This window comes from Ricinus communis, chromosome 6 (assembly GCF_019578655.1).
Source record: "Ricinus communis isolate WT05 ecotype wild-type chromosome 6, ASM1957865v1, whole genome shotgun sequence".
In the NCBI taxonomy this organism is placed as follows: domain Eukaryota; kingdom Viridiplantae; phylum Streptophyta; class Magnoliopsida; order Malpighiales; family Euphorbiaceae; genus Ricinus; species Ricinus communis.
In genome coordinates this window covers 23,859,970-23,886,803 of record NC_063261.1, presented here as the reverse complement: position 1 = coordinate 23,886,803, position 26,834 = coordinate 23,859,970, and the positions used below count along the sequence as shown (strand labels likewise).

At 30.6% G+C, this 26,834-nt stretch overlaps 4 protein-coding genes across 4 annotated transcripts; 2 read left to right on the top strand and 2 right to left on the bottom strand.

Annotated features, from left to right (window-relative positions):
• Positions 1–1,203: 1,203 nt before the first annotated feature.
• Positions 1,204–3,876, bottom strand: LOC8265991 (WAT1-related protein At2g39510). The gene is made up of 7 exons (XM_002528421.4): positions 3,317–3,876; positions 3,149–3,211; positions 2,954–3,070; positions 2,613–2,853; positions 2,171–2,332; positions 1,887–2,038; positions 1,204–1,691 (listed from the first exon to the last, which is right to left on the bottom strand). The coding sequence occupies exons 1-7, from the start codon at positions 3,514–3,516 to the stop codon at positions 1,481–1,483; spliced, it is 1,146 nt and encodes a 381-aa protein (XP_002528467.1). The 5' UTR covers positions 3,517–3,876; the 3' UTR covers positions 1,204–1,480.
• A 2,053-nt stretch (positions 3,877–5,929) lies between these two features.
• On the bottom strand, positions 5,930–9,850 carry LOC107262000. The gene is made up of 3 exons (XM_015724920.2): positions 9,455–9,850; positions 7,752–7,901; positions 5,930–6,646 (listed from the first exon to the last, which is right to left on the bottom strand). The coding sequence occupies exons 2-3, from the start codon at positions 7,872–7,874 to the stop codon at positions 6,593–6,595; spliced, it is 177 nt and encodes a 58-aa protein (XP_015580406.1). The 5' UTR covers positions 7,875–7,901; positions 9,455–9,850; the 3' UTR covers positions 5,930–6,592.
• A 152-nt stretch (positions 9,851–10,002) lies between these two features.
• LOC8265990 (40S ribosomal protein S15a-1) lies at positions 10,003–11,789 on the top strand. Its single transcript, XM_002528420.4, has 4 exons — positions 10,003–10,144; positions 10,781–10,918; positions 11,013–11,173; positions 11,410–11,789. Exons 2-4 carry the CDS (start codon positions 10,786–10,788, stop codon positions 11,506–11,508), a joined length of 393 nt encoding a protein of 130 aa, XP_002528466.1. The 5' UTR covers positions 10,003–10,144; positions 10,781–10,785; the 3' UTR covers positions 11,509–11,789.
• An 8,644-nt stretch (positions 11,790–20,433) lies between these two features.
• On the top strand, positions 20,434–26,438 carry LOC8265989 (2-oxoglutarate dehydrogenase, mitochondrial). The gene is made up of 9 exons (XM_002528419.4): positions 20,434–20,587; positions 21,272–22,931; positions 23,182–23,408; positions 23,497–23,829; positions 24,207–24,453; positions 24,912–25,040; positions 25,132–25,347; positions 25,482–25,605; positions 25,927–26,438. The coding sequence occupies exons 2-9, from the start codon at positions 21,381–21,383 to the stop codon at positions 26,163–26,165; spliced, it is 3,066 nt and encodes a 1,021-aa protein (XP_002528465.1). The 5' UTR covers positions 20,434–20,587; positions 21,272–21,380; the 3' UTR covers positions 26,166–26,438.
• The last annotated feature ends 396 nt before the right edge of the window (positions 26,439–26,834 follow it).

Genomic DNA, 26,834 nt, shown 5'->3' with positions numbered 1-26,834 from the left:
GATGGCACTAAAAGGAAAGAAAGAAACGTGTGACATGGATTAAAAGTTAAATTAAAACCATTTATTTCTCTTGATATCATGCGACTGGATGGATTCTTGGATTGAGACGCAGGCTTGGACATGTAGGATCCTGAAAATGTGGGGCAAAATCTAAGATGTCAAATTGCTTCTTATGCAGCAGTGAAGCAATGAGTTAGTTTCCCACTATCATCATGTCTTTGGATTTGGTGGCATTAGCTATTTATTTTTCTTTGATGCCTTGATTTGATTTCTGCTAACTACTGTTCAGTTTGATTGGTGCCAAAATCTTTTACTGACATTTACGTTTTATTTGGTTTGATGCAAAACTCATCATGAGCCAGAGAGCTCGACTGAATAAAAATTCTCATTCAAATTTCTTTATAATTCATTTTTTTTTCTTTTTAAAAAAGGTCAATTAATAAGGGCAATTAAGACTACAGTTTGGCTCATTGAACAACGGATTCAGGTTGTTGGTAATCTCATGCATGGCCAATTCCCTGACTTATTATGTTGTGTTGTGCCTTTGGTGTTACCATTTTAAGTCACCTTTCCAAACATGTTGGTGAGATGTGAAAGGTATATATATATATATATCCCTATTGATCTATTAAAAAGATTATCTTTTCTTTATGTACCTCTATTTTTGACTTATTTTTCTCCCCTTCAAGTCGTATGTGAACAGACCACTTTTGTACCATTTAACTTCTCTTTTCTTTTGTTGTTTCATATATTCTTTTTTTACCAAAAGAAAACTCTTTATCTTTTGTTGTGTTTAATTCATGTATGCTCTCGAATAATGTAAGAGTAGTGTTATACAAACGAATACATTTGCAAATTTTAACATGTAATAGTTGAATGAGAGAAAAATTAAGTATTTGATCTATCACTTGGAATGACAGAATTTGAAAGTTATTATATTAAATTAATCAGTTTAAATAAATTGTATTTGTGTTTCTTTTTTCATAATAAATCTATATTTTTTTAATATGAAGCCCAATATAATTTTATTGAAATTCTCTCATTTCTTTGCCTCATGTACATGGAAAAACTTGGTGGTATTGATTATTCAATAGTTTTTGTCCACTAATTACAATGGAAAAGATCTCCACTAAGATCTAAATGTGGAGTAATTAGGGTCACTAATTAAATTATAGATATGAACAATGGTGTCCACAAAAGATATAAATAAAAACCAACTTAATGATTTCTTTAATTCATTACGGATGTACGCAAAAGATAAATAAAAGAAAAAAGAACTATCATATATATATATATATATATATATGATAAAGCTCTCTTGCCTAAAACTCTCTGCTTTTCTCAAGGAGGTGAAAGAAAAAATGAAACAGAAGACAATAACACATTTAGAAATTATATCATACACTATGGCATGAGAGATAGTTAGAACAGAAAGTTCTAATTCCATGCAATATTTGTTGCTTTTAACTTTGAAATTCCTTCAAATGGATTCATTGGTAGGTCTCACTTTGTTAAGGTCAATGGCAACAAAGTCTTGATCTGAAGCTCCAATTCTTTCATTCATAGTATCCATTTCTGAAGTAGTTACTTCTACCTTATCATCATTGTTTGAGGTTGAAGGAGACTGATCCTTGCTCTTACCCCACAATACTAAGTATAAGCCTATAACAATGACAAGTGCCCCAAGAACCCTATAACAAAACAAAACAAAAATAATTCAAGGAAAGTCTAAAAATATCAGTAACTTATTAATTATTATTATTGTTATAGCCCTATTGCCCTTAATTATTAACAAAATTCTCTAATTACAAATTTCCATACTACCCATTTTGCATTTAAGAAATATAACAAATTAAATAGAGGGTGGGAGAGAGAGAGATGCTTACCTTCCAAAATACACAATCTCTGACAAGACAAAGGAGCCTAAAATTGTAACAATGATCATGCATAAAGGATTGAAGGCAGTCACAAAAACAGGGCCTTTGGATTTCATTATGACTCCTTGAACATAATAAGCAACTCCTGAACAAATTACTCCCTGCATCCATAGTAATTTAATCTTAATTTACATGAAACAAAATGAAATTGATGGCCTTAATTACTTTCCTAAGTAAAACTGTTAAAAAATGTCAAAGAAATAAAATCTTGCAAGCATTAATTAATTACTTACGCTATATACACAAGCTAATAACTTAGTATCAAAGTGTATAGACCAAGCTGAAGGATTTCCCCTTTCCATTATAACAGCAAATATGGTGCCTTCAATAGTTCCCATCAGACATATAAAAGCTGTTAGAGAGAGCTCAGCTGGGTATGTTTTTAGCGTAATTGCCTACAAACCAGTCATGAAAATCTTGCGGTTAGAATTAAGTGTTGAAGTATAACACAAATGGCTAAATTAATTAATATAATAATGTCAGCAATGACCAACTAATATTCTTTGCATGCTTTTGTTCAATTAAGTTATATATTGGGTTACACCAGAATAAATCATATGGGAAAATAATTTTGCACACAATTTAGCTATTTTTGGTTGTTTTCAGGAAAAAAAAGAAGAAAAGAAATGGGGAAATAGAGATATTAATTAAAAGGTGGAAATAGTTTATAATTACTTGAAGGATGATGAAAGCAGACCAACAAATGCAGCCTACTCCAATCAAAGAAGCACCCTTGATGGTGTCTTGCATGGTTGGTGCACTGGAAGATCCTTGGATATCATTATATCCTTCTGTCCATGGCAAATTTAACTTTGCCCCTTTAACTAAAGTCATTATCATTGCTCCTCCAACTGTAACAATTGTTCCCAACAACTTTGCCTGGCTATGCACTCTCTTTAGGTTAACCTTCTCAAGCCTACATAAAAGCAAATTAAATCAAATCAATTTATATATTGTATATATTTTTTTTATGTAAGTATAATATGTATATATACATATACATGTATTTGATTTACCTTAAGATCCAAGCCATAATAAATGCAAAAGCAGGAAGAATATTGCACATTGTAGCAGCAAAAGTTGCTGTTGTATACTTCATGCCAGTATAATACAAGTTCTGGTCAATTGTTGGCCTGCACATATTTATATATTTATCAAATATCTAGGCTTGATTATTACACATGTTTAAACATGATATATAAGATTCTTACTCCAATAAGCCCATCATTAGTATCTTAAGAAAGATTGAGATTGTCATCTTTGGCCTCACTTTCCTGGATGATACAAACAAAAGTATTATAAAATTGCATGAAAATAATGAAAACCATACATGCATGCAGTAAAAGAGAGATAGAGATAGAGAGAGAGAGAGAGTTAACCTATCAAAAAGAATGGCAAAGGGAGTAATGACAATGGTGGCAACAGCATGCCTATACACAACTAATACATGTTGGCTCATCCCCTGATTTAGAGCAAACTTGGAAATTATTGACAGGCCTGCATACCCAAATTGTAAAAGAATCACAGCCAAAAATGGCTTTGCTTTCCCATAAAAATCATTAGCAGCTGAAAATGCCATAGCCTTGTCTCTATATATATATATTCTTCGTACTTCCTCTCTTCTTCTTCTTCTTCTTTGGAATGTATTTTTTATGCAAAGGGATATGTTGTGTCTAATACATATATATAGTGATGTATATAAACTGTAGAATACCAACACGTCTTGTATAATATAAAAAGTCTGGGGACTTCACTAACTAAAACCAGTTTTCAGTATCAAAAGAAAACTGCATAATCAGCAATCAGTTTTCACATCACAATTAAATAAGAATCATATATCAAACACTGCTGCCACATATATATTGTTAATTTGCTGACTAACCATGAAGAGGGAAAGGATGCTGATTGCACTAAGCAAAGCAAAATGGCAAGTGTGTATATATATGTTGTCTATAGCTATCAAAGTATAATGGCCTTATGGTGGAGCTTACTTAGACGTAACTTTATATATATATACATTTATGTTTTTATATAATTAATTTAAAGTATTATTTTTGACGATAGGAAGTTATGCAGTTTATCATTCTTTCCCTTTCTTTAGACTTCCTTTTTTTTTTTTTTTTTTTTCTGTTATGCCTATGCTATTTCATGTGATGATTAATTTTCATATTTTGCTCATAGAAGAAAGAAAATATGAATGATATATGTATATGTATCTTTTTCAATTCTTTCTTTGTCTGTTGCCTAACGTATACCACGTAACAATATCATCAGTAATCATTTCGAATTCTTGCATAGTTTTGTTTTACATATAGAACCCATATTGTATATAAATTTATTCGTTAATCAGAAAGCGACGTAATTAATATAAACTTTATTTATAAAGATTGAAAACGTCTCAAGTTCGAATCGATTATATATCCATCAATATAATAGTGATACAACTATTAGCCTCAATGAACTAAAAAAAATAAAAAAATCAAACTTATTCACACGCATAGGTTTTTATTGAGAAATTTAATTGTGGAGGCTGTCATTCACCTAAAGATAGGTATCAGTCCACAGTTAGTAGTCAATTCCTTGATAATACCCATCTCTATGAGCTTAATTTTTGGTGCGTTCTGACCATTCCATTAATACTTTAATCTAGATATTGACTTGGTGCATGCTCATTTAATTTTTTAATTGTTCTCTTTTTGGCCAATATATAGTTGAATTCAAGATGTAAACATGTTTTTTCTTTCTTATAAGAAAAGGAAAAAAAAGGGGTCTCTTCAATTATGGCCTTAAATTTAGATTATGTGGATGAAATTAGTGGCTCTAAATTCATAACCAATCTTGGGTCATTTGCCTCTTCACCTTTTCACTACCATGCATATCCTTCTCTTTTATGCAGTGACCAGATTATTTAACTAATTTCACTATCAAAATTGCAATCCTTCTCATACTCTATTAAACTCCATTTTGTGTCATGATTTGCTTTCACTTCTTTCTTTTTCTATGTCCAAGTCTTTCTAGGCACAAAACCAGCATTTAGTTACACATGGTAACTAAAACCCATGTGTTGTTGCCTAATTTTATACAATTTTGAAAGGAAATACAAAAAAACAAGAAACATAAAGGTAATAAAACTTATGATTCTTTTAGTAAGGGAAATACTATATGTTTTAACATTTTGCACCCTGAATTCTCATATGATATAATGTCATATTTTAAGTAATAATTTTGATATGTTGAGAAGATATTATTTCAAACACTATGTATTATGTGCATGTTTCTTGGTACACTGGAAAGGCATATTGTATTATAGCTATAACCAGCATTGATATTTTAATACCCTATATCTAATTCAAAAGTAAAAAAGAAATATCCATAAAAAAAGTTTTAAATTCAAATCGCTTGTATCGATTGAAATAATATATACTTCAATGTCAAATTCGTGACACTTAGCTGAATTTTAGTATCAAGTTAAGATTGTTGTATATGGTCAGGCTAAAAACTTGTATCTTATGAAGATGATACAAATGTTTTTTAGCCAAAACTGATCACCATGAATTAGTAAAGTGCACAAGTTATTCAATTAATGCTAATCAACACCTCACTATAAGTTACTAAATTTGCTTTGATTTCCTTAAGTATACAACTTGCCAAAGGAACTAACTAGGCAAGAAAATAACATACGGGTACTATCTATTAATATGTAAAGGGTTTATTCAAATTGAATTACACAAGTTTCGTTAAGAAGCTTATGGTTTCTATATATATTATACTATATTAAAGATGTTGTCATATGTAGTGCAATTATATCTTTTATTATAATGTTATTAGGTGTTCGTTATAGCATTTATTTCTTGTACGTTAGTAAATTTTCTTGAAAATAAATATAAAGAGAGGTGGAGTTGATGGATGCCTTTGGCAAGTTGTATACTTAAGGAAATCAAAGCATAAAGAAAGATATAGTATATGTGTAGATATAGTATATAATACACATGTAAAAGAAACCCTAAAGTCATTTAGTTTATATTCTTGAAAATTATTTTCAAAAACACTTCAGTTCATTTAGCAAAACACCAGTACTATTATATTGATTGTTATTTTGTGCATGTGCACATCAGTCCTGTACTAGCTCTATTCTCATTCTATCCAATGCTCCTATTTGTTTTGGATACTCTTTCTATTCCACATTGGCACGAGTCTCAAACATAGTTTTGAAATGTGATCTTCCTAGTATTTGCAGATTTCTTACCCCTCCACCCGAACCATTACGAAACCCTTCACCTTATAAGAGCATTATGCAATGTGAACCTTCCTCACAGAACTTAATTCCCAGCTGCAATGCAGTTCCTGGATCACCAATTTGTATACTCCAAAAGGTATTTTCTGAACTATACTATAGCCCTCGTAAAGCTGGTAATTTTACAAGGCAAAAAAATGGTTTTCTAATGCCCAAGAATCTGTCGCAGTGTTTGAGCAAGAATTCTATAATCATAAAAAATTTCATGCTCTATGGAGAAAAGGATTCAGACACATAACGAGGATCCTTAGCTTCTTCTATTCTCTGAATGCTCAAGAAAAAAGGACTGGCAACACCATTATAGGTTTAAGCGTTGAATTAGAACCCATCGCTATAGAATTCTGACAAGGTAGATCCTTGTTTATGTAGAACCCTTTGTTAAAGCAGCTTCACGTTCCTGCCGGAGACGCTCTCTCTGAAACACCCAAGACAAACGATCAAGAAGCAGAACAATTAAATAGCCAAACATAGTTGGTCAGAGAAGGCATTTCTTAGTTAATCTTTTGATATTTTAAATCTGGGGATGATATTCTGGAATGCATAGAGAAAGAGAACAGCTACTATTTCATTGAAAAAACAGGGGCTGAAAATAAATTTGTGCACGTTCTAAAATTTAGTAGAAATGCAGCACACCATTCATGAAAGCAAAACAACAGTACTATTACATTGACTACTATTTTTGTGCATGTGCACGTTAGTCCTGTACTAGCTCTACTCTCATTCTATCCAATGCTCCTATTTGTTTTGGATACTCTTTCTATTCCATATTGGCACGAGTCTCAAACAAAGTTTTGAAATGTGATCTTCACTGTATTTGCACATTTCTTACCATTTCCACCTGAACCATTACAAAACCCTTCACCTTGTAAGAGAATTATGCAATGTGAACCTTCCTCACAGAACTTAATTCCCAGCAGCAGAAAGGACCCCAAATTTATAGCCTCTACTAGAATGCTGTATACTTCATACTTCAGTTAACTGCAGACTTTGCATAAGCAAGATCTATCCTTCTCCTATGATAAGCTATTTTACTTGTTTCTGTTTCTATCCAATATCAATGAATAGAGGTTTCTCCTCATGGGTGATCTATCTCATTCATGAGTCATTTTACCTGTTTCTGTTTCTACCCCATATCAATGGCATTGCTTATGAGAACATTTGAAAAAAAGCAAAAAGGGGACGTAAAATAAATGAACAAAAATTATAAACAGCAGAACTATTCCTGTCATACTAGGAATGTGTTCTATGCTTATTTACACCGATCTGCAAGCCAACAAAAGATAAATTTGCTCAAACTTATAGCATTTCCATTTTTGAGTTCTCTTGATTGTGTATTTACTACAATGTTGGATTATACGTTACATCACCCTTTCATTTTGAGGTAAACAATATACAGGTATGAACCATTCAACTAGCATAGCTACCTTGATTTGAAAAGTAAAACTTCAACAATACTATAGAACTACTTTGTAATGGAGAACTATGTTGCTGTAGTCCAGAAAATGAAAAAAAGAACATACCCTTCTTTCCCAGTAAGGTAGAAAGCAAACAAAATCATACACTGGAGTAATAGTTGACACCATGAAAACATTGAGTCCGGTAAACACCAATAGTGCTGTCAAGGGCCGTGTTCTATGTGGCATCTTCCGTTAGAATAAAAGGTTTTTGATCTACAAACATGAGTCCATAGACAGAGTAGTTAATCTCCAAAATGTGGAACTGGAATAAGCACGACAACAAAAACACAGAGAAATTAAAAATTCACTCCATCAGGCATTAACTATCTTTTTCTGATTAATAGATAAAAAAATGTTAAAAAAGAAATAAGAAAAACTAACAAATAACATTATTACAGTAAAAACACAAAATTAGCCCATGAAATCAATTGATTTTAAGCTGGGTTTTCTCTTCTGCTATTGCTTATAAATATACAAAGCCCAACTTACATTAACACATAAAATCCTTAAGGTTAAATACTATTTATCCTTAAGGTTATTCTGCTATATAAATTACTCCCTTTATTATTTTATTCTGTCAAAACTCTTTTAAGTTTTAATGAAATTAACTACTATTCCTCGATCTTAGTTGAAAGAGTAAACTTGTTATTTAAATTTATAATCTGATTATTAAATTTATTATTAAATATCAAACTCATCCAAAATTAATTTTATTATTAAATTAAAATAAAATCTCCTTTTTAATACAAATTAATTTTAATTTTAAAATAATTAATTAATATTCTTTCTTTATTTTATTTTATTTTTTTAATATAATTTATTTTAAGTAAATTTAAACATACTAAAACTATTTTTATTTACAAATATATTATTAAATTACTATATAATTTAATTTTAGCTATTAATTTAAAATAAACCTATTTACTTAAAAATACCATTCTATTATTTTTTTTTATTATACCTTATAATTAAATTATATTAAGAAAAAAATTTAAACTAAACAATCGTATTTTAATATATCGAAATAATCTAGATACCAATTAGCTCCACATAAGAAATGCTAAAGTTGAAAAGTTTATTTATCAATGAAAAAAGACCATATTAATTTTATAGGTTAACAATGGAGTTTATATCAACCATTCAAATGATATTAATATGAATAAAATATTCATTTTTAAATAGTTTAGTTTTGATATTTAATAAAAATAAGATTTTTAACTATTTATTAATCTAAATTAACAGAATTAATAGTTCCATAACCACCGTGTAGAAGGGCCAATGCCAGACAAAACAAACAGATCATGAATAATTCAAGCTACTTTAAAGAATCATAAAAGAAGCAAGACATAAAACTCCAACAATTTGTTAATTTCTTATAAGTAAACCATTTAATCTATTAATCACTGAGCTAAAAAATAGAACCAAAAGGCTTTTTTTTTTTTTTTTAAGAAAAAAAGAAAGAAAGAAAAGGAAGAACAAAGATTTCAACCTTACAACAGAATGTTGCACCCTAATCAAGAAATTATCCAATACTAAAAAGTGAGAAACCGAGATTTTGGTACCCCAAATAATATCACCAAACAAACAAATAGATTAAAAAGAAAAGGCTTTGAAGTGTCATATATGTATATAATGAGTAAAAAATGCAATAAATATATCAATTGAATGTTATATATTTTGGGTAATCAAGAACAAACCCAGAAACAAGATTCAATCAAAGAATCAAAGTAACAGCAGAAGGATTGAATTGAAGAGTAATTACGTACAGCAGGCAAAAGCAGAGAAAGATCTGCAGAGGCGCCTCCAAGAAAGTTAGAAAAACACAAAATAGAGTTAGGGTTTTGAGAGAAGTTTTCAGGAATGAAACCCTACTTAATATATAGTTTTGGTAAAGCTTTCAGGCAAGGTCAATCCATGATCCAGTGATAAAGCCTGAGTCCCGCTTGCTGAAAATGATTCTGTCCACTCGATTCAGCGTGGCTGCCTGTGTTAAAATCAATTGGAGGATTTCAAGATTTTATTCATGTCTATTGCTTTACCAATTACATCAGTGAGAGCAAAATAATAAATCGTAACTAAATAATAACTAATTAATTGAAATAATAACCAAACATAGAATAATGTGTCTAAGGCCTTAATTTAATAGTAAAATGAGACCAGCTTAGAATTAGACGTAAGAGTTTAAATCTTATAATAAAATTATGAGATTATTTTAGGATTGTAATAATATACAATACACAACTTCTTAGCGTTGGGCTTATGTAAAGGCCAAGCCCAAGGCTTAGGGAAAAAACCAGAGCAAAAGTCTCTGATAGTAATAATATTGCTAAAATCCAAACTATATATAAAGTAGGGTTTCATTCCTGAAAACTTCTCTCAAAAACCCTAACTCTGTTTTGTGTTTTTCTAACTTTCTTGGAGGCGCCTCTGCAGATCTTTCTCTGCTTTTGCCTGCTGTACGTAATTACTCTGCAATTCAATCCTTCTGCTGTTACTTTGATTCTTTGATTGAATCTTGTTTCTGGGTTTGTTCTTGATTACCCAAAATATATAACATCCAATTGATATATTTATTGTATTTTTTACTCATTATATACATATATGACACTTCAAAGCCATTTCTTTTGAATCTATTTGTTTGTTTGATGATATTATTTGGAGTATCAAAATCTTGGTTTCTCACTTTTTAGTATTGGATAATTTCTTGATTAGGGTGCAACATTCTGTTGTAAGGTTGAAATCGTTGTTCTTCCTTTTCTTTCTTTTCTTTTTTTTTTTTATTAAAAAAAAAAGCCTTTTGGTTCTATTTTTTAGCTCAGTGATTAATAAATTAAAGGGTTTACCGGTAAGAAATTAAAAAATTGTTGGAGTTTTATGTCTTGCTTCTTTTATGATTCTTTAAAGTAGCTTGAATTATTCATGATCTGTTTGTTTTGTCTGGCATTGGCCCTTCTACACGGTGGTATGGAACTATTAATTCTGTTAATTTAGATCAGTGAAACTTTATACCTTTTCAATCAAATGTCAAATCTACAAAACTGGAACGTGAAGTTTTTCGATGTCACTAACACTTATAAATTATTTATTGGCAGTAACTATGGTGAGAGTTAGTGTTTTGAATGATGCTCTCAAGAGCATGTACAATGCTGAAAAACGTGGGAAGCGTCAGGTCATGATTAGGCCTTCTTCAAAAGTGATTATCAAGTTTCTGTTGGTGATGCAGAAGCATGGTATTTGTTTATTTGCTTCATTTTCACTTTTCCCTTGATATGTACTGTGAAATTATATTATTTATGGTGATTATATATTGGTCTTGTTCTGTAGGTTACATTGGCGAGTTCGAGTATGTTGATGATCACAGGGCTGGTAAAATTGTGGTCGAGTTAAATGGGAGATTGAACAAGTGTGGAGTTATTAGTCCTCGTTTTGATATTGGTGTCAAGGAGATTGAAGGGTGGACTGCTAGATTGCTCCCATCTAGACAGGTTAGCCCAAGAAACCTTTAGTTACAGTTGTGCTTTAAAAGTGATTCTTGTGCCATGAATATCAATTCACTGTGACTGCAAATATAATCTATTAGGACCATGTTGTCCATAGTGTATGCAAGCAGGAAAACTCACTTCTGCCCCAGTTAATGTTGTGCCAGCCTTAACTATATCTTGCTAGATGAAGTGGCTCTGTTTGTGTACATTTTGTCTAATGCATGGGTGCCTTATTGCAGTTTGGTTATATTGTGTTGACAACTTCTGCTGGCATTATGGACCATGAAGAAGCTAGAAGAAAGAATGTTGGTGGCAAAGTGCTTGGGTTCTTTTACTAAGCTGTTTTTTTTTCCGGTTGACTAAGAAAGAAACTATTCTGCCTAGGAGGAGTTTTTGGTTGTACTTTTGAACTTCTTTACATAGGATTAGTTCTATTTGATTTATGCTTGTTCTAAAAAGCTATTGGATGTTCTTGACTGCATGAGTTTAAAGGATGAAGTCATCTGGAGCTCGCATTTATTTGAAATTAGTGACTTTGGTTATCACGGTGAATGGATGAACATCAATCTAGACTTCGATTATAGTTATACTATGAAATCCACATCTTGTGGTTATGTCAGACTTGTGATTGCAGCCATATTTCCATTTGTAATGGCTTCTGAAATGCAAAGTTGTTGGATCGATAGTATATAACGCATTGCTTCATGCTAAAATGGTTGAGCGAATGGCCAAATTGACTTAAAACCTGAAAGGAAAATCATGTTGGCCGGGTTAATATTATGGGTTTCTGTTATTTTGTTTTTGTGTATTGGAAGGTTATTATATTAGGAGATATACAAAGGGTTAACCATTTGTTTATATAGAAAATGATAACTGGGTTCTATAACAGGTGTCAGGGTGTTAACCATACTTTGTATAAAGAGGTGATAACTCATTTAACGTGGAGAATCAGCAGAGAGGGCTTGATCTCTTTGTTCTCGAAATAGAGAAAGCAATGCTGAGCTAAATTTAGATTTTAGTTTTAGGAGTCGAGGACGATAATTACATATTCTATAATTTGTACAATTTGAATTGTACGGATCAAACTGTATTGGTGAGAAAGGCAGCAGATGAGTCACCATGTCATTTTATGATATCCTAATAAGATAGCACCAGCTCAGAGCACCAAATCATAACTACAAGTACCCAACAATTTTGCATTTTCTTAGTTCAAAGACAGCATGACATGAATGACACAAGCCGAAATATTGTCATTTGTCATGGTGGGTTAAACTTGATGGACATTCAAATATCACTGGATGAATGTGATTTAGCTTCTACCTCTACCATAGAGAGCGAACAAAAGAGAGTTCTTCATCAGAATTTGTAACTATCATTTTCGTTAGGCAAATTAGGAGGGGACAAGCAGCGGAATGAAACTAAAACTTAAAATTTGCCTTTGATCAGCCATCTCGATTGATTCAAAGAATAATAATAATAACACTGTAATCAGTTAGAGTTAGCTAGATGGAGAGACTTAAAGAGACTCCAAAAATGAAAATAATCTCAAAATATAACGTAAAAGATACTCACTATCAAGTTAAAAGAAAACAAGAGATATAGAATAATATTCCCATTAAAATAGCATGGTAGCATAATCATGTGATCAAGCAAACACTCATACTAATGCATTGCCAAAGGATTATAGTTGCCCTAATGGTATAAAATAACCATCATGACCTTATTTCTATTTATGACTTCCTCATCCTCATTCCTCACTGCTTCAATTGTCGCCTTCGCCGTGGCGGCTGCCGACGGCCACCAAACCCATGTACTGGATTCAGGGAAAGAATATGCACCTGAGACCAAATTAGAGGGATATTGTCAATAGAGAGGATGCTCTGTCCCTTCAACCCTCCAAGGGCATGAAGGGTGAAACATACGGCATGGTGTTTAGGTTTTTGTAGGAGTTGTAATAATGGGTAGAGGATCTTCCAAGTATATACTTTGAAGCACAAATTTTTTATTTGCATTTTCTCTTTTCTTTTGTTCACTTTTCTTTTGGCTTTCATATTAATAATTATTCTTGGAAACATTAAGCAATTGTGGAATCTACCTAAGATATTCTTGATAAAAGTGGTGTTTTCTCTACTATATTTATGTGCTCCTTGGCATCAGAAATTGGATATACTCATCATATGTAGCTTATGACTTGCTTTTTACCTTTATATTTGTCTTAAGTAATTGGTAACATGTGAGTGCCCACAATTGATTTTGACACTTGATACTTAATTGTTCTTTTTAATAAGTTGGCATACAATGAGGACTTTTACTTGAAATTATCAGAAACTGAAAACTAACAATTTTTCCCAACTAAAAGAATTTTTGACAATAAATTCTCACAATATATATTCACTAGTTTGAATTTAACATAAATTTTATTTTATTTTTAGGTTAAATCCAGGGCATTGAATTGAACTTCTTAAGGAGTGTGCACTTTAATTCAAAATAGTGTATCAATCATGAAAATCAAACTTGAAATGATAAACTGAGAAGCAAACCTAACTAGTTTTTGCATTAATTTTTTTATTAATTTAGAAATTTTATAGGGTGATTTTGTTTTGTCAAATTATGAAAAGAAAAGTAATTCCATGTTTGGTTGAAGGCCATGAAACATAAAAAAAAAAAAAAAAAAAAAAAAAAAAAAAAAGTTGAAAGAGATATGTGGTCTAATTCACATATACATGTGTATCAAACCCTGACGTTGACATTGATGCAAATGCTTTAGAAAATTATTTTATGTTCATTAAATTTATACGAAATATTCATTAATTTATATTCATTAAACATGTGTTGAATGTGCATTGTTTAAACGTTAGATGTCAATTATTGTTAATTTTATTTTTGTTGAAAAGATATGTATCACAATATAAATATTTGTAGTATAATTTTAGATGGACATTTTTTTTATTTACCAATTGTACAAGAACGATTTACGTTATACCTATATATTATATATGCTGGTTTGAATGAATTGGTGAATATGACTTTCATCAATGATGAATATCTATTGACAAACTAATTAATATTATGTTTATATATGATGAATGCTTATATCAATAATAAAAAAAATTTCAATATGCATCAAAAGCAATGAAAACTTTCATAAATAATCAATATTTTTATTTAAAAATATCAATAAATATTATATTTATAGACAATGAACATTGCAGTACTAGATAATGAGCATTAATATTACCATAATGAATAGTATATGAAACAAAATGGATATGATCATTAACCGCAATGAATATTAAGTTCACAGATAATGAATATCTAAATATAAAAAAATTAATTATTATAAAATATTATATCTAATAGATATTATACATATGGAAAATGAACATTTTAGTACATGTAAATGACTAAAAAAAATATTAATATGTATATGGTCTAATAAATATTTTTTCACATATGTTACTATATTCTGACACATATAATTTATACTTTTCATACGTGTACTTATTATTGACACCTAGAGTTCGGATTTATGCATAATTTTATATTTTTTCTATTAATTTATTAAATTTATTATATTATTGTATTAATAAAATTTTAAAATATAAAAAACTAATAGAGACGTTAAAAATATTTAATTTATTACTATTTTTAAATTTATTATTAATCTATTTAATTTTATATATAAATTCAATTTATAGTATTATTTATAATCAAAATAATTACGGCTACCGTAGAAGCAGACGGGTAAACGACTAACTTTTATAAATATATAAAAAATTATTCAAAAGATTATTTTTAATATAATATTAATTTAAATTTATTTTACCATAATCTTACAAAATAAAAACTTTATGTGTCAAAAATAAATATACATATCGAAACAAAAATCTTTAAAATAGTGACACCAATGATAGGATGGCTATGATAACAAATAAAAATTTATTTATAAGCATGCCATATGTAGCATTTTAGTTAAGTGTATTTAATGTGATATTTTGCATGCATGTCATGTGGCCTTTTAGTATATTATTCACATCAAAAGATGAAAACGGTCGGATGAATATCATGAGTCATATTGCATGCCACGTATATTTTATATTTGGTTTTTGATGTTTTTTTTTTTATTTTTTTTATGTTTGATTTATTTTTTATTTTTTTTGCTATAAATCAATATTTTTGTTTCAAAGCATATAGTTTTTGGTTAATTTTTTTTTATTATGTTATAGTTTATTTTCACATATGTTTTTCTTTTTAACAATTCAACCATTTTTGTTTATTTTTGCAACAAATCAGTTATATTATTTTTTTTGTTTATCTTTATTTTATTTTTACTATATATCAACATTTTTTGTTTCAAAGAACATGGTTTTTAATTTTTTTTTGTTATGCTATAATTTTCTAGTAAGTATCTTTTTATTTATTTTTATAAAAAAATCAACATCTTTGATTTATTTTTTATCATGCTATTATTTACCTTCTAGTATGTTATTTTTAAGTTTATTTTTTATTTACTTTGGTATTAATAGATTGATATTATTTCTAGATTTGTTGTTTAACTTGTTTTTCATATTTGATCTTCTGAAATAAACTCACTAGTTTCATAATTTTATAGTTTTTTTTCTATTAATTTATTAATTCATAAGTCACATTCCTAATTAAACATTGACTCTAATTCTAAAAAATAACATATTAATTATATTTTAATATTAAATTAACTAATAGATAGTTTACTAATTAGATAGCGATACTAATTCTATCATAAGAAATAGTATATTAATTATACAAATTAATATATCAATATAATTGATATTACTATTTTTAAAATTTAAAATTTATTATATAATTAAAAATTAATTTATTGTTAAATATAATATTAAAAATATAGTTTAAGATATTATTTTATAGAATTAGAAATATTATCTAATTATAAAATTAATTTATTAGTCAATATAATATTAAAAAATAATTAATATGCTATTTCTTATGATAAAATTAGTATCTCTATCTGATCAGGAGACTATCTATTAGTTAATTTAATATTAAAATATAATTAATATACTATTTTTTAGAATCAGAGTAAATTAGAAAACTATTTATTATATTGGTAATTGAAATAAATTATATTATTTAAAATTAATAAAAATGTGTCAATTTATTGTATAAATATACGCTGGGATTAGATAAAAAATTTCTTTATTTAATAGTGAATTTCATACCTCTTGAAATACTATAAATACTACAACATTAAATGAATGTTATTTTTACTATTCCTAATTATTCTCTATTATAAATTTAAGTTGCCTCTATGATATTCAGTCTAACAACAATATCATAATTGATATCAAAGATCATTTGGGAGCAACAAGAGGAAGACATGTAGCAGCTGAATAACCAGAACAAGACAATTCTCAATATAGAGAAAACAGGGAAGAGACAAACTATGATGGCACCATGGACAATTAATAAGAATACAATGGATTTCCTTGAGAAAATTAGAACTAAGGGTGGTAGTACCAGATTTGTTTTTCATTGTCTAAAATAACATTGGTGGCTTTCATAATACTCACCCATAAACTGAAAAAAAAAAAAAAAAAAGATCTGTCATTCATAAATCTGTTTGAATAACAGATGCATTGAGATAAGAATCTATATATCTGGGTAAACAAATTTCCCTGTTGATGATCTTTTATAGAGTTGAAAGGTCAATGTTTCAAAATGAATACTTTATATTTCCTTGTCAAAGGTCAATAACTTTCTTGTTTTTCTTCTTCTTCTTTTTGGCTCCTCTGAAGGTGGAATGGAAGGTCAAAAGCATGAAACATGGTCATTCTTCCTACTTTCTTTCCCTTGGCAGGTTTCTCTTCCATGGCCATTTAGGTTAATAAATTCTCAACTTGCTGCAGCTTATCATGGAAAGAAGATGAAGTTCAGGTTCTGTATTATTGGATTTGTCCAACTTGTTCTAGCTTATTGTCATATTCCTGATTTAAGCATTCCAAATACATTTATTTTAAGAGATGTTCTGAACACAAAAATGTTTGTATTGTAATTAAGAAAAATATATGTATATGCATATGTAATGTCAAAATGTCAAACTTCCCACATATATATATTCTTTTGTTTCCCTGTCACCTTCAAAGAAAATTCAAAATTATAATTTAGTTTCTGGTTACACCAATTATATATTCAGCCTTCTAATTTAAAACCCTTATTTTAAATAGCAAATAAAAAATTTGTAAACAAACTTTTCATAAAAACATTGGAAATTTGAAGCTTCTTTTTCTTCTCAGAATGTCTAAGAAATATAAAGAATTATCATAGTTTTCTTGTAAAGAAGTGTGCCATGTCTGCAATCCATCTCTGTTTGTGCTATTAATTAAAAAGAAAATGTGTCAATTTTGAGGTCCATAATTTGTATTAATTTTTACCCTAAAGTCTAAATCAGTCTAATTCTAAAGATTGTCATTTTACAAATGACTTGCTGCTATAGAACAGAACAACTCTAAAGCATCATTGTACTGATAAAGCTAAACCAACTAAACATAAAGCATCATTGATTCGAGTCCCACTTTCTTAATATATATATATATATATATATATATATATATATATATATATATATATATATTTAAATAATAAAAACTTTATTTTTATATTAAGCTTACGTAAAAATAAAAACTACATAAGTATTTTTAATTGTTTACTTAAAATTAATTTATTTAATTTTAATTTTTTTCCCAAGTGATAGACAAAAATGTCTATTTTTTTTATTAAACTATTTCATACAATACGCTCTAATCCTAAATAATAGAATAATAATTTTTATGCGGTTTAATAATTATGCATAGTTTTCCATTTTAACAAAAAAAATGGATAATTTTCGTCTAGTTATAAATGAACAACCTTTCGAACTAAACATTGTCCTTTGAAATTGTTTTAGGGTTTTACAGTTATACTTGTAGCAACCTAATGATGAGCCATTCTCAAGGATTGCATATCAACTCCAAAGTATTTTGGCAGAAAAACTATTTTAAGAAAATAAGAACAAATTTTCTTTTTTTGAAATAAGAAAAAAAACATTTTAATTGAAGTTTATTAATACTATTAAATATTATACTAAAATTAATTACGAATATCATAATAGAAAGTATATGAATATTTCATTCAATGGTTTTAATATAAAAGATAGAATATAAAAATAACAATCAAGAAATATATATAATAAGAAAGAGAATTCTTCTGTCAATCACCGGCTTGTACTCGGTAACTTTTTAAGACCATAAATTGATTCCGGAGATTTTTTTTAAACAAATCTAATAAAGTAAAAATAAAAAATCATTGAATGAAGATTCATAAATATGCTTTTGACTGTATCATCTTTATTTTAAAGTTTTTTTCATTAATTGATAACTAATTTTTTTTATTTAGACACTATTATTCTTATTAAAATTTATTAATAACTTATTTTAAGTTGATCTCATATAATTAAATTTTTATATTTTATAATAAATCATTATTATTTTAAAATTATTTTTAATAGTTAAATAATTATAATATTTATAATTATGATATTTGAAATTAAAATTTTTATTAGTATAATTTAAATTTAAATTTTTACTTTTAAAATAATTTTTATAAATATTTTTAATAATAAATAAAATTGAGCTAAGAAATTAATTATAATATTTTTAATTATAAATTATTTATATTAATTTATATCATAAAATAAAATAAATATATTTAATGATAAATTATATCCTCAATTATCATTTAATATACTAACAACAACCACTAATAAAATTTTATCAAACAGTATACTTTGTCAGCCATCAGCTACCAACTATCAGCCATCAGTTACCAGTTGCATTAATCAAATATGTCCTAAATCAGCTATCACTTGTTATTTCTTAAATTTTTACCAAAACGCTTTAATATAGTTGTTTAATGAGAAACAACTATCACATGTATCAAACTTCTGAACCAAACACCATTTAAATTAACTATCAACTGCTGATTCTTAAGACATAATTGTTTAATAAGAAATAACTATGCATGTATGAGCTGTAATATACCTCTAAATCAAATACTCTCTTAAAATTTGAGAATTCGAATTAATAGCAATATCAGCTATTAAGACCAACTCGATCATTGATCCACGAAGTTCAACTCCAAGATTAATGATTAAACTGCAATTTTCTTCTAAAAAAAATGTTTAAAACTACATTTAAAATTAATCAATTAATATTCATAATAGATATAAAATAATATTTTAGAAAAAGATATATTTTAGTTTCAAATGTGCTTTAATATTATATTTCAAACTTTCTTTTGGCATTGGAAAAAACCTATAAATACAATCTAAACTTAATAATGACATAAAATTAATTTGAGTTATAAGCTTATGACAAATTAAGTAAACACAAATATTTAAAAAGTAAATAAAAAATTGCAATGAAAAAAATGATCACTTAATTTTACATTCTAATGTAAGAATATATGGTTTTATTTTATAAATTTACAAATAGAACTTTACTTTATATTTTATAATAGTTTAAATTCCTTTAAGGAGATTTTAATTTATTATTTTTACAATGTGACCCACTAGTTAGCTAAAACCCTTAAGATGGTAGAGATTATAATTGGCTTTGCTTATTTGGTTTTCTAATACAACATAATATTTTTTTCTTTTGGATTGCGGTTGAACCGGATTGACTAATAACCTCAAAGTTTTAACTAGACTGGCCGACGGTTCAACTCGGGTTGAAATCAGTCCAAAATTATTTTTCTTATATAATTGGTTAGATTATATTCAAACTAGTTCATGATTCTAAATAAAATAGTTCTCATTTTAATTTTAATTTCGGTCGACTTGCAGTTTTATTCCAATTAAATTAAGATTTTAAGAAGTTATACTTTAATTTGATGTTTTTAAAAAAGAATAAACATGCTAATTTATTAGGTTAATAATTACTATCAACAAAGGTTCATTCTAGTTCCGAGCTGGTTCACGGTTAAAAATAGAATCGACTTTTGATCGGCCCCTCCCTTTACTCACAATTTGAAACCGCTGTCTGACTCGACTCCGGTTTGCCAGGTTGTGGCCAGGTCCAGTTCTAACACCAAAAAGTCAAAAATAAACACCCAAATAATAAGAATAATAGAATAAATAACAAAAGAATAATAATAAAGAAAAACTCAATAAGAATAATTCTTTTTTTTTTTTTAGAATAAGAAATTCAATAATTCTTAGGTTCGAGAACGTGGGAAAAAAGAAGGAAAGAATAAGATAAAAGAGCTCACAACGGTTAGATTTAAGACAGTCGCCACCGCATCGCTTATCAGCGATTAGGTTTTTTTTTTTCTTTCTTTCTTTCTTTCTACCATTCTCTCTTTCTCTCACTCTCTCCGTTCTGACCGGTAAGTTTTCTTTTCTTTTCTATCTCTCCAAACACTTTCTTTTTTCCTTTTTTAACATCCCAAACACTCCTTTTATAGTATGATGTTTTTAACTTTTGTCTTTTTTTGTATGTTTCATTTCTCAAATCTCACTACTCCAGCTCGATCATACTAACATTCTTGCATTTCTTAATTTAATTTATGTTCTTCCATCTGATTTAGTATGTGATCTCTTTTTTTTTTTTTTCCTTATTATGTTTAGTTGTCTAGTTTGATTCTTGATTCTTGATTTTGATTATATTTTGTTGCTTGGAAGACTTAGTTTAAAACCTTTAAAAATGCTATTTCTGGTTTCCATTTTTTGGGTTTGTGAAAGTGTTGGGATTTATTAATTTTATTGATTTCATTTCTATGATCATTATCTCCTTGTCTGTGCTGATTCTTCCGGGTGTTTCTTAATCTGACTGATCTTTATATTTTGATTTGGAATTGATACTTGATACCTTATGTTTTCGCTTTTTTTTTTTTTTTTTTCTTTTGGGAATTAGTAGAATCAAGTGACTTTTTGTTTCTGTATATGTATCATGCATCGAGTTAGTTCTTTTTAGTTAGAGAATTTTGAAGATCTTTTTCTTTTATATGTTAGGTGATTTAACAGTATTGTTATATCTTTTCCCTTATACTTATTATACCTTTATTGAACAGGTCTTAAATTTCTTTAGAAGAAAATACATGCATCTATGTTTGAGGATTGATCAGGGGAGGTATAATTTTTGACAAATTGGCGAATTTTAGTTAGTGTGCTCTGATAGCTATGGCATGGTTTAGAGCTGGTGCTAGTGTGGCAAGGCTTGCCATTAGAAGGACTTTATCTCAGAGTGGATCATACACAGTTAGAACAAGAGTTGTTCCTTCTCAGAATAGATATTTCCATACCACTGTCTTTAAGTCGAAGGCGCAGGCAGCACCTGTCCCTCGTCCCGTGCCCCTCTCTAGGTTAACCGATAGCTTCTTAGATGGAACCAGTAGTGTTTACTTGGAGGAGCTACAGCGTGCTTGGGAAGCCGACCCCAGTAGTGTGGACGAGTCATGGGACAATTTCTTCAGGAATTTTGTCGGCCAGGCAGCCACATCGCCTGGAATTTCAGGTCAGACAATTCAGGAGAGTATGCGTTTGCTGTTGCTTGTGAGGGCTTACCAGGTTAATGGTCATATGAAGGCTAAGTTGGACCCATTGGGGTTGGAAGAAAGAGAAATTCCAGAGGATTTGGATCCAGCTCTTTATGGGTTCGCAGAAGCTGACCTTGATAGAGAATTCTTCTTGGGAGTGTGGAGAATGTCTGGGTTTTTGTCTGAAAACCGTCCAGTGCAGACTCTTAGGTCCATATTGACGCGCTTGGAGCAGGCATATTGTGGGAGCATTGGCTACGAGTATATGCACATTGCAGATCGTGATAAATGTAACTGGTTGAGAGACAAGATCGAAACCCCGACTCCTATGCAATACAATCGTCAGCGTCGTGAAGTTATTCTTGATAGGCTAATATGGAGTACGCAATTTGAGAACTTCTTGGCCACCAAGTGGACTACAGCTAAGAGGTTTGGGCTTGAAGGTGGGGAGACTCTGATTCCTGGCATGAAGGAGATGTTTGATAGGTCAGCAGATCTCGGGGTTGAGAGCATAGTTATTGGAATGCCTCATAGAGGAAGATTAAATGTTCTTGGTAATGTTGTTCGGAAGCCACTACGTCAAATATTTAGTGAGTTCAGTGGCGGCACAAAGCCTGTAGATGAAGTTGGTCTCTACACAGGAACTGGTGATGTCAAGTATCACTTGGGAACTTCTTATGATCGTCCAACCAGAGGTGGGAAGAGAATTCATTTGTCTTTGGTGGCAAATCCTAGTCACTTGGAAGCTGTAGATCCTGTTGTTGTTGGAAAGACTAGAGCTAAACAATATTACTCCAATGATGAGGATAGGATAAAAAATATGGGAATTTTGATTCATGGTGATGGTAGTTTTGCTGGACAAGGTGTAGTCTACGAAACTCTACATCTTAGTGCACTGCCGAACTACTCGACTGGTGGGACTATACACATTGTGGTGAATAACCAAGTTGCTTTTACCACTGATCCAACGGCAGGCAGATCTTCACAGTATTGCACTGATGTTGCCAAGGCTTTAAATGCCCCTATTTTCCATGTAAATGGAGATGATGTAGAGGCAGTTGTTCATGCCTGTGAACTTGCAGCTGAGTGGCGCCAGACTTTCCATTCGGATGTTGTGGTTGATTTAGTCTGTTACCGTCGATTTGGACATAATGAGATTGATGAACCATCTTTCACACAGCCCAAAATGTATCAGGTTAGCACTTCAATGTTCAGCATTTGAACTTAATGTACCTCCCTCCATTCTCTTTTTCCCTTCCTGCTGTCCGAGTCAGCTAGTACTTGTTTCTCTGTTAGGTATGCAATCAACTTTTTCCCCATTGTGCGAGGCTCTTTATTTTGTCGTGATGGCTTTATTTCTGATTTCCTTCAGTTGCATCTCTTTAGTTTCTATCTTCAGATGTGCATGCGAACATTTCACACTTCTGATATGATTGGGTGAACAGGTCATCCGAAATCATCCCTCATCCCTTCAGATTTACAAAAACAAGCTCTTAGAATCTGGACAGGTGGGTGAAGAGGATATTAGCAGAATACAAGAGAAGGTCATTACAATCCTCAATGAAGAATTCTTGGCCAGCAAAGATTATGTTCCTAAAAGAAGAGATTGGCTTTCATCTCACTGGGCTGGGTTTAAGTCACCTGAACAGCTTTCACGTATCAGAAATACCGGGTATACCAGCAGGCTTACCATTTTTGAATGTAGTTGCTGCCTCTGACTTGAGCATTTTTATACTCAAAAATATTTTCCTATCATGCAGGGTGCAGCCTGAGATCTTGAAGAATGTTGGAAAAGCAATCACTACTATTCCAGATAATTTTAAGCCACACAGAGCTGTAAAGAAGGTTTATGAACAACGTGCACAAATGATTGAAACTGGGGAAGGAATTGACTGGGCAGTTGCAGAAGCTCTTGCTTTCGCCACTTTGCTTGTGGAAGGTAATCATGTCCGATTGAGTGGTCAGGATGTTGAAAGAGGTACATTCAGTCACCGGCATTCAGTAATTCATGATCAAGAAACTGGGGAGAAGTATTGCCCTCTGGATCATGTTATCATGAACCAAAATGAGGAGATGTTTACCGTCAGTAACAGGTACTATTACATGTTTCAACTGTGTAACTTCTCGGCACCCTATTTACCAGTGAGAGAGAACAAAAAAGAGAAAATTCCGAAAGATTTATTAAGAAAAAGATAAAGAACCATAAACGTACCATTAAGCAATGCAATTTCTTTTGTTGACCGCATAAGGGCAATCCATCTTGATGACGAATTCTTTTAAAAAGGAAAGGAGTGAACTGAAATCCTAGTTGATAATTTCTTAAAGAAGTGTTTTAGTGACAAAAGGTATTTTTATACTTTCTCGAGAAGATCGCAGACTGTACCATATGGTGATTGAGATACAAAAAAAATATATTAAATACAGATGCCATTTATTAGTGATAACAAGAACAGCGTATTCTTTTCTACAGTTCTCTCTCAGAGTTTGGTGTTCTTGGATTTGAATTGGGTTACTCAATGGAAAGTCCCAATTCTCTGGTAATCTGGGAAGCTCAGTTTGGTGACTTTTCTAATGGGGCTCAAGTGATATTTGATCAGTTCCTGAGTAGTGGAGAATCAAAGTGGTTGCGTCAAACTGGGCTTGTGGTGCTTCTACCACATGGATATGATGGTCAGGGTCCTGAACATTCAAGTGCACGATTGGAACGCTTCCTTCAGGTATTACCTGGCAAAGAATTTGTATTTGCTTTAGATATACATTAATGATTGATCCTATCCTGTTTTATTCCTTCGTTATGTTAGTCTGGTTAGAAACTTGGAACTGATGGTACCTATATTTTGAGAAGTATACTTGCATATCTATTCTGTCTTGCATTTCTACTCTTCATGTGAGCATTGATCCAGTAATCCAGTGTGGGATTTTATTGAAGGTTGTCCATGGGATATGTTGAAACAGTTTCAGTCTAGTTATATCTAGCCTTGCATGAGTTAATTCTAATGAAAATTGACAATGTGGTTTTCATATCAGTGCAATCATTTTGATTCTCTTGTTTGGCAATAAAACACTTGTTTGTTTGATTTATGGGCTCTTCAGCTATGTGTCATTTAATTCCGTGATCTGCATTATCCTGGTGAGTATTGAATCAGAACTAATGTAACTGTGTATATTATGGCAGATGAGTGATGACAACCCTTGTGTGATTCCTGAAATGGAACCAACTCTCCGGAAGCAGATTCAGGAATGTAACTGGCAGGTTGTAAATGTTACAACCCCTGCTAATTACTTCCATGTCTTGCGCCGTCAGGTGAGTGCAATTGATTTACTGCTTCTTGAAATGATCTCCAGCTTGTAAATGACGTCTTCATTTTCTCATGTTTTCTTGTTTCATGTCCCAGCTACACAGGGACTTCCGGAAGCCCCTCATTGTGATGGCTCCCAAAAACCTACTTCGTCACAAGGACTGCAAATCAAATTTGTCCGAGTTTGATGATGTCCAAGGCCACCCTGGATTTGACAAACAGGGAACCAGATTTAAGCGTTTGATAAAGGATCAGAATGACCATTCTGATCTTGAAGAGGGTATCAGACGTCTGGTTCTTTGCTCTGGAAAGGTATATTCTGCGTTATGATTTCTTTCTAGTCTTCTCATGTATTTTCTTTAAATTTTGGTTCCGCTCTGAAGAGCTAGAAGAGCTTTTTTTTTTTTCTTCTTTTCTTTTTTAACATTTGAAACTTTTGCTTGCAGGTTTATTATGAGCTCGATGAAGAACGCAAAAAGATTGGTGCCAAGGACGTTGCCATATGTAGGGTGGAGCAGCTGTGTCCATTCCCCTACGATCTCATCCAGCGTGAACTAAAACGATATCCAAGTATGTCTCCAAATTTATAGTGAGATAAAAAGCACAAGGCATAAGGACATTTCCTTCCTTCAATGATCATATATATTTTTTGCCATAAAATGAGATAGTCGATTAGTATTATGTTACCTAATTTTCCAACATTAATACATGATAGCTTCTTTGTTAAATCTTTAGTTTAATAAACATGACGGTTCACTATTAGGGAGATTGCCATTGGTTGGTTTACTTGGGGTAATTACACTTGAATTCTTTTTTGGCATTTACAGCTTTCTCTATATGGCCATTACAGAGATCTGTAATTGACACTGTTATTTTTCTTGTTTCTTCTAGATGCCGAAATTGTTTGGTGCCAGGAAGAGCCAATGAACATGGGTGCATACAACTATATTGCACCCCGCCTTTGCACTGCCATGAAAGCACTGGAAAGAGGATCTGTAGAGGATATCAAGTATGTTGGGCGTGCTCCATCTGCTGCAACAGCCACTGGTTTCTACCAGGTGCATGTGAAGGAGCAGAGCGAGCTTGTGCAAAAAGCCATGCAACCGGAGCCAATACATTATCCCTTTTGAAGCCCTTGCACATTGTTAAATACAAATTTTAATGAACAATAATGCCACATCACTAGATACATCTCTTTTTGAGGAGGCTGGATATTGTTTACAAATGTTCTTCTTTCATACATTTCATTTAGCCAAGGAATCATCTTGGTACACTTCTATACAAGCGGTTTCGCACTTTTGAGGTATAATGTGATGCACTAGTCAAGTGTTTGTCTTTGTATCGGATTTGAGAGGTAATAGATGGACAATTGGCTTCCGCCTTTTGTTTTTACTTTTTTGAAATTATGAACTTTATTTATTTCATTTCAATATCATGTCCTTTTTCAGTAAGCTTGCATGTATCATTTCTGTCATCATGCTGGAAAATGCTGAAGAAAAGAAAAGGTTATTTGGAATATGTTTCCTAGGTCTTGCCAAAACTGAAACCCTTCGCTAAGGTATTGAAATTATGAAGCAGGTGATTGTCAGTTTGACAGCAGATGTAGAAGGAAACAATAGTTGATGGGACCAATTTTCATGGATGGTATGAGCACTTAAAATGATAAATCTTAGGGAAGAAAAAAGAGCAGCTGGTGGTCTGGTTATCTTTTTATTTTAATTTTAAGGATGTGGTGTTTTTCTTAGTAAAACTAGTGTCATACAGACATATTTATTTTACTTATATGGTATCTTTTTCCC

Excerpts from the sequence above, each read along its gene's own strand:
- LOC8265991 (XM_002528421.4), bottom strand. The coding sequence starts at position 3,516 with ATGGCATTTTCAGCTGCTAATGATTTTTATGGGAAAGCAAAGCCATTT. Across the intron at positions 3,212-3,316 it reads TTTGCCATTCTTTTTGATAG|GAAAGTGAGGCCAAAGATGA; the intron begins GTTAACTCTCTC and ends TGTATCATCCAG. Across the intron at positions 1,692-1,886 it reads GAGATTGTGTATTTTGGAAG|GGTTCTTGGGGCACTTGTCA; the intron begins GTAAGCATCTCT and ends GTTTTGTTATAG.
- LOC107262000 (XM_015724920.2), bottom strand. The coding sequence starts at position 7,874 with ATGCCACATAGAACACGGCCCTTGACAGCACTATTGGTGTTTACCGGA. Across the intron at positions 6,647-7,751 it reads TACCTTACTGGGAAAGAAGG|AGAGAGCGTCTCCGGCAGGA; the intron begins GTATGTTCTTTT and ends TGGGTGTTTCAG.
- LOC8265990 (XM_002528420.4), top strand. The coding sequence starts at position 10,786 with ATGGTGAGAGTTAGTGTTTTGAATGATGCTCTCAAGAGCATGTACAAT. Across the intron at positions 10,919-11,012 it reads GTTGGTGATGCAGAAGCATG|GTTACATTGGCGAGTTCGAG; the intron begins GTATTTGTTTAT and ends CTTGTTCTGTAG. Across the intron at positions 11,174-11,409 it reads GATTGCTCCCATCTAGACAG|TTTGGTTATATTGTGTTGAC; the intron begins GTTAGCCCAAGA and ends GCCTTATTGCAG.
- LOC8265989 (XM_002528419.4), top strand. The coding sequence starts at position 21,381 with ATGGCATGGTTTAGAGCTGGTGCTAGTGTGGCAAGGCTTGCCATTAGA. Across the intron at positions 22,932-23,181 it reads CACAGCCCAAAATGTATCAG|GTCATCCGAAATCATCCCTC; the intron begins GTTAGCACTTCA and ends TTGGGTGAACAG. Across the intron at positions 23,830-24,206 it reads ATGTTTACCGTCAGTAACAG|TTCTCTCTCAGAGTTTGGTG; the intron begins GTACTATTACAT and ends TCTTTTCTACAG.